Below are 7,866 nucleotides of genomic sequence, written 5' to 3'. Positions count from 1 at the left end.
TATGTTCAATAAACAAACAAACAAACAAACAAACAAGATAAGGTCTGGGTGTGTCTGGGCAGCATCAAGTATTCCATGATAAATGGGTTCAAATATTTAAAAGAAAAAGTCCAACAAATCCAATCTTCTCAATCTTTATTAATAACAGTTCAAAACTTGAATGATTCTTCAGAACTTGAACATGGTTGATGACCAAGTCCTTTTCCTCTTACTTAACATACTCCTCAACAAAAAAAACCTAATCCGCCTCCTATTTTCCTTAAAATTGGCTGTTCTCATCGTCAACATTTCTCCTCATGGCAGGTTTTGAAAAAGACATGACTTGGACTGGGTAACTGAGGATTTTTTTCTTTCACTCGGTGTCACTTCAGAATACCGTTTCGTCGAAAGCTGTCATGATCCTGAGCTGTGGTAGCCCATAAAAGGGACTTTCAAACACAGACAAACAAACACCATGGGCAACAACACGGCAAAAAAATGTGGGGGCCGCACTAACATTAAACATTGATGTGAAGTAGGGGGCAGCAAAATACCATCCTATGGCCCACAATTGTCCCTGTGAGTTTGAGACCACTGGTTTGGGTTTATGTCTGCCATTGTCAACAGTGGCTCATAGCACTTATGGAAGTGGCATATCAACTTCAGAACCCCCTTGAATACAGAATTGAAAAGGAAAAATGAAAAAAGCCTTACTGTGCAACTAAAATAGGATGTGCTTTTTTGTTGTTGTGTTTTTGTTTTGTTTTTTTGGGAGGATTTTTTTTGTTTTATTTGAATTGACTTTACTGGACATGAATATTAAGATAGCACGATCTTCCTGTTCCATATTATAAATTAAAAACATAAATTTGAACTCTAATGGACCGACCATTATTTTTGGTTTAGGCATCTTTAGCCAACGATCTTATTGTGGATGAATACCTGAAAACTGCCCAAACTCCACATGCCATCAGAGACGGATTCACTGAACTCATGGGAGACCTCCTGATGACGCTACCTGTTGTCAAAGTGGCAGACTACCTCACAGGTCAGAAATGTATTTATTTATATGTGTATACAGTGTATGTATGTATCACTTGCGGATCTCATCTGCACATGCGTGAAAATCAAGCTGTTCAAAAAATGGCTATCAAAAAAACAAGTGGTCATTGAAATTTATTATGCCTGTGCTAAAGTGTATGCCTAACTGTACACGTTAAAGCTTGGAGGTGTGTAAGCCTTAAGTGAGAAAAGAGCAAATGCACTTTCTGCCCTGTTTAACTGCTCTCATGGAATTTACAGGCTTGAACCTTGGCGACAAAAACACCACTGCAAACCTCTAATAAGTTCACCCAAAGACAGAAAGAAGAAATGCGGTTGCAACCGCTGTTCATTTTTCACAATTTCCCGACAGAAAAGAAAGATAGACTAAAATTGTAAATTTCCTGAGCACATTTATTTTGTCAATATCTTGTGAATGAGGGAACAGACAGAGGCTAAGTATGGTAAGCAACTAGCGGAGAGCAAATCCAATGGAAAGACAGAACCAGACCAAAAGAAATCATTTTCAAGTCACTGTCACCTTTTAAATCCTGAAACATTTCCACATTGTGTTGGTGTTAAATAATATTACGCCATCGAATTGGCGATCGATTGCCTTGGTCACAGGTGTCAAACTCAAGGCTCGGGGCCAGATCTGGCAAGGCACATCATTGTATGTGGCCTGCCAAAGCAAATGATGTGCATCCACTTCATATTCCTTGCTGAAATACCAAAATTGCAAACTGTCTTCACTTTTAAAAATGCTGAGATATTGCAAGCATTTTGGTTCCCAATCCCACTTTTTAAAATAAATGTAATAATATTTGAATAAAAAAGTTTTTATTGGCCTCTGATTTCAAAACTAGTTTTTCACCAATTTGTCGTGTAGCCCACACGTAATATGAGACGGTTCTACATCAATTTGGGTTCATAGTTGTAACGGCCCTCCGTAGGAAACCATAACTATGATGTGGCCCATGACGTAAATGAGTTTGACACCCCTGCTTAAGTGTTTCACTGTCTTCAGATCACTTCATTCACATTGGTTATGTGGTCAAAACAACACTTCCGTTCATGCAATTTGTGGTTTGCTAGCAGCGTTGGGAGCAATGCATTACAAAACTAGTGATTTACTGAGGCATTACATTTGTCAGCAAAGAAGCAATTCAACATAGAGTATTATAGGAAACTAACGTGTGCGACAAAGTCATTGTGTTATGTTCTATTAGCCCCATGCATTGGGGCCAAGCACCTCAGCCATTGATTCAGAGCTTGCTTCCAGCCCTTGACCCATCACTAAGGAAAGGTCCTACCTGTCTCTTCCCCAGTGTCACTCCTTGGTCCCGGTACAATACCCATATTGAGCCAAATGCCATTAAACACTTGACTACCGGTAAGCTTCATAATAGTGTCCCAGCAGAGAGTGGCCATTGTACTGCATATGAAATGACACAGGCTGTGCATTTTCCGGTGGTCGAAATGGTCCAAGACACAGTTTTATTTGTTGTTTTCCACTATTTATGAATACCATTTGGTAGCCCAAAAAAAATCACATTACCCATAATGCGCCCGTGACCCGAAACCTGCAAGTCATTTATTATTAATTTTCAGACACAGTGCTACTATAATCTGTTTTAAACATCCAGTTTGATGAAAGGTAACCCCTTTAGCGCCAAAGTAGCAAAATTGCACCAGCCAACATTTATAGTATGCCTTTATCTGTAACCATTTTCAAGCTACAACCTTTTGAAACCGTGATATCAAAACTGAATATTTTGTTGAAAAAAAATTCTGGCGCCTGAAGGGGTAAGATAAGATATTTCAGGCATGCCTCTTACGTACTGTAAACAAGTGATAACAAACACCAATGACAAATTTGTTAAGCTGCATCCTTTAATTAACCTTGTCCATCCATCAGCTGTATTGAAATTGTCTTTTATGTTCAGATGCGGGCAATCCAGTTTACATGTATGAATTTGGATATCGTGCTGCCGTGCACAAAGGCTCCAGACCCACTTTCGTGAAGGCAGATCATGGTGACGATGTCGGCTTTGTGTTTGGTGGATGTTTCTGGAGTGGAATTGTAAAAATGATTGGTATGTTGCATATTATATACAACCTTGAATTCATAAAATACTATAAAACAGGGGTGTCCAAGTCCGGTCCTTAAGATCCCCTCTCCAGCCTGTTTTAGATGTCTCTCTTCTCCAAAATAGTTGGAGGAGAAACACATTTAAAACAGACTGAAGAGGGGCTCTCTATAGAACCACGCGTTTCAATGAATGAAGTAATTGTTCAGAGGTGCTGTTGATGCCGAAAATAACATTTACTTCTCACATGCACCCACAAACCTCTCACAGTCTCTTACCTTTTTAGTATGCGGGTGGTGGGGGTAGTTGCTGTGAGAAAGTTGGTTTTTTTTTGGGAGTGATGGTTATTTTGGTGTATGTGACATGTTTTTGCATGTGAGAGGATTTTGTGATGAATGTAATAATTTTTGGGGGTGGAGAATGTCAGAGGTAAATGTTATGTTTGGCTCATTGGATCATTGTCCATATGACTTATCTGATTCCCTTGGATGTATTTTCAGGAAATATTACCACAGAGGATGAACAACATTGTTTAACGATAATGAAATACTGGGCCAATTTTGTCCGTGCTGGGTAAGTAAGAATGACATAAAGCTAAATAGCTTTCCATCTATGTATTTATACAATACAATACAATACATGCTGATTTATCTAGCGCTTTCACAAGAGCGGCAGCTGTAACAAAGCGCTGAACAAAACAGTTAACATAAAGTAAAATAAACACAACACATAACATAAAATATTTATCAAGCTTCCATTATCCTCATGGTAACAATTTCTCGGGGGTGTGTATCTATGACCGATTGAACATCCAAACAGAGAAAAGAAACATCAGCAGTCTCAAAAGAAACATGAACACTAAAGTGATGGACAGGAGTACATGCCAGAAATTTTTCAATGGGGTGGAAGTGTGACGCAATTCACTGAGGACAGCACGTGTCTCATATCTCTCTGTAATTGAGTCATTGTTTATGATAACTTGTACAGTGGAGGTTTCATGAAATAAAATGTACAAATACACAGAACCTTGCCCAACACATTCATAACACAAGAAGGAAAAACGGACATTTTAATTTTCTACATCATGCCATTTTCTTTGCTGTTGCGTACTATCTCATAGTTTACTTATGGCTCATGCGTTCATTTGTTAGCTATCAGCCAAATAGAGTCATCAATTGTCACCGACGGCCAATGTCATTTGGCATATTGCGATTAATTCAAATCATATCTGAAGAGAACAATGACACAAATATCTTGTAATTCTTCACAAGTCTAAATGTCGCTTTTTATATAGATTTGTTCCCACTTGTATTATGAGTGTGCTGGGCAAGATTGGTACATGTCTGCATTTTATTTCATGAAAGCTGACTCTGGATGTTGTGATAAACACTGACTTTTCCGCCATGTTGGTTGTTGTGAATGTTGTGAAAGTAATGATTTGGCGTTGACTGTAACAATCAAATTTTCTTTAGTGAATACAGATTCAGTTACAGTTTGCAGACAAATCCATTTTAAATATACAATTAATATAAATGTTTTGCGGCAGAGTGACAAGGGATCTAACAAACTGCGTTTGTGTGAAAATGGCAGGCCGCCCCAGTGATGAACAAGATTTGTAATTAATAGGATCAAGACACTTGTTTTTTCATTAACCACTTAAGTATTGTCTAACCCCCAACAGCAGAATCATTTATCATCATACCTTGTGAGATACATACATACATACATACATACATACATACATACATACATACATACATACTTACATTCATACATACATACATACATAATACGTTGACTATTGCAATGATGGCCTTTTTATATGTTTCTCCTTAGTTCACCCAATGGGCCAGGCCTGGTCGCTTGGCCTCAGTATGACAGGCAGAAGCAGGAGTACATGGAGCTTGATGTGAAACAAACTGTTCGACAAAAACTGAAGAAGGATAGAGTCCATTTTGCAACGGTCATTCTCCCTCAGAAAGTGGAAATGTTAGCTGCAACAGCCATATCTGGAAACTGAACTCTAAAAATGGTTGCTTTGTGTCTATTGCTACTACTTCAAGGATGGAGATTGTTTTACACCTCTGCCTCAAATGAGTGGCATGATCCCTTATAACCTTTGAGTAATGATTACCGTACTAGGGTATGTTCAAGTATGTACAAAAAACATGGCCTGGTTATTCACCTGATGTACATTTCATAATAATTGATGTAATCAGTGGAAATCATTCTCTGCTAATAAATACAACTGCTACGACACATTTGAAGGCTTAAACGCCTTTGTGAATTATCTTTGGCGCTGTGTTAAAAGGCTTCTACAGGGCAAACACACATCTATAAAGTGGCTTGAGAGATTTTTTCAAGAAATATAAATTATGTATGATGAAACAGAATTGCTGAAAACGTGAAAACAACTAACTGAGAACTACGTAGTATTGAATGGTGTAGCTATAGTGTTAAATAGTTTTCACCATTTCAGTTTTCGAAACTTTTTGAGCGTGGCCAAATCGGGGCAGAGTGAGGCCATTGGGCAGCCATCATTTGTCGGCCCTCATCCCCCAACATAAGAACTGAAACCCTTAATTGACATCAGTACTTATGCAACGCCCTTATGAGTAACATAGTGATGACTAATATGCCCATTTCTACCACTAAATCATGCGGTCAGCTAGGTGGCAATGCTGAAAATGCATCTTCATATAAATTACGTGGGACCCACCCAATAGTCTAAACATGGTGTTCTGATTAATATTACGTTCATGCACGAACAGTTAACCGCATTCATCCATCCATTTTCATCAATGTCAAAGATTCTGCCATCTTGTCCTCTACTGTCCTTTGCTGGCACCTGACGTTGATGTCAAAGTACCCACGGACTCACATTACGAACATCTTATGTACCAACACACAAAACAGGTGAGCCATGAGGTTCGCAATGCAAGCCTCAGGGAACTTTGATGCATGTGACATTTAAAATGTAAGCACTGACATCAATTCAGTCGACAGCAGAGGGCGGTAGAATGTCAAGATGGCTGCTTCCTGAGACGGAAGAAAACAGGTGGATTAATCTACTTAATTATTATTTCATGCAATATTAATCAGAATACCACGATCACACTAGTTAGGGCACATAGAATATAGTATTGGAAAGAAAATTATTGTCTTGTGTCAGAGGGGTAATATCATGGTGATATACATACATACATACATACATACATAATACGTTGACTTATTGCAATGATGGCCTTTTTATATGTTTCTCCTTAGGTCACCCAATGGGCCAGGCCTGGTCGCTTGGCCTCAGTATGACAGGCAGAAGCAGGAGTACATGGAGCTTGATGTGAAACAAACTGTTCGACAAAAACTGAAGAAGGATAGAGTCCATTTTGCAACGGTCATTCTCCCTCAGAAAGTGGAAATGTTAGCTGCAACAGCCATATCTGGAAACTGAACTCTAAAAATGGTTGCTTTGTGTCTATTGCTACGACTTCAAGGATGGAGATTGTTTTACACCTCTGCCTCAAATGAGTGGCATGACCCCTTATAACCTTTGAGTAATGATTACCGTACTAGAGTATGTTCAAGTGTATGTACAAAAAACATGGCCTGGTTATTCACCTGATGTACATTTCATAATAATTGATGTAATCAGTGGAAATCATTCTCTGCTAATAAATACAACTGCTACGACACATTTGAAGGCTTAAACGCCTTTGTGAATTATCTTTGGCGCTGTGTTAAAAGGCTTCTACAGGGCAAACACACATCTATAAAGTGGCTTGAGAGATTTTTTCAAGAAATATAAATTATGTATGATGAAACAGAATTGCTGAAAACGTGAAAACAACTAACTGAGAACTACGTAGTATTGAATGGTGTAGCTATAGTGTTAAATAGTTTTCACCATTTCAGTTTTCGAAACTTTTTGAGCGTGGCCAAATCGGGGCAGAGTGAGGCCATTGGGCAGCCATCATTTGTCGGCCCTCATCCCCCAACATAAGAACTGAAACCCTTAATTGACATCAGTACTTATGCAACGCCCTTATGAGTAACATAGTGATGACTAATATGCCCATTTCTACCACTAAATCATGCGGTCAGCTAGGTGGCAATGCTGAAAATGCATCGTCATATAAATTACGTGGGACCCACCCAATAGTCTAAACATGGTGTTCTGATTAATATTACGTTCATGCACGAACAGTTAACCGCATTCATCCATCCATTTTCATCAATGTCAAAGATTCTGCCATCTTGTCCTCTACTGTCCTTTGCTGGCACCTGACGTTGATGTCAAAGTACCCACGGACTCACATTACGAACATCTTATGTACCAACACACAAAACAGGTGAGCCATGAGGTTCGCAATGCAAGCCTCAGGGAACTTTGATGCATGTGACATTTAAAATGTAAGCACTGACATCAATTCAGTCGACAGCAGAGGGCGGTAGAATGTCAAGATGGCTGCTTCCTGAGACGGAAGAAAACAGGTGGATTAATCTACTTAATTATTATTTCATGCAATATTAATCAGAATACCACGATCACACTAGTTAGGGCACATAGAATATAGTATTGGAAAGAAAATTATTGTCTTGTGTCAGAGGGGTAATATCATGGTGATGGGCCCTGGTGTAAAAAAAAAAAAAAAAAAAAGTTCCCGAACCCCTGCCCTAAACACAGGTGCTTGGCCTCACACACACACACAGCCACTCGAGAGAACTGCAGTTGTCACAATGTGTTTTTGCAGTTTTA

General features: G+C 38.9%; 1 protein-coding gene across 1 annotated transcript in view; it reads left to right on the top strand.

The window, feature by feature from the left end:
• ces3 (carboxylesterase 3) overlaps nucleotides 1–5,371 on the top strand; it is a 17,770-nt gene extending 12,399 nt beyond the window's left edge. The window contains exons 10-13 of the mRNA XM_019878213.1: nucleotides 886–1,027; nucleotides 2,967–3,116; nucleotides 3,611–3,683; nucleotides 4,947–5,371. Of these exons, the coding sequence (XP_019733772.1) occupies nucleotides 886–1,027; nucleotides 2,967–3,116; nucleotides 3,611–3,683; nucleotides 4,947–5,130 (549 nt within the window). The 3' untranslated portion in view covers nucleotides 5,131–5,371. The remainder of the gene's footprint in view (nucleotides 1–885; nucleotides 1,028–2,966; nucleotides 3,117–3,610; nucleotides 3,684–4,946) is intronic.
• Nucleotides 5,372–7,866: the final 2,495 nt, after the last annotated feature.

Source organism: Hippocampus comes, unplaced genomic scaffold, assembly GCF_001891065.2.
Source record: "Hippocampus comes isolate QL1 unplaced genomic scaffold, H_comes_QL1_v1.1 scaffold37, whole genome shotgun sequence".
NCBI lineage: Eukaryota > Metazoa > Chordata > Actinopteri > Syngnathiformes > Syngnathidae > Hippocampus > Hippocampus comes.
This window is presented reverse-complemented; position numbering and strand designations above follow the sequence as displayed.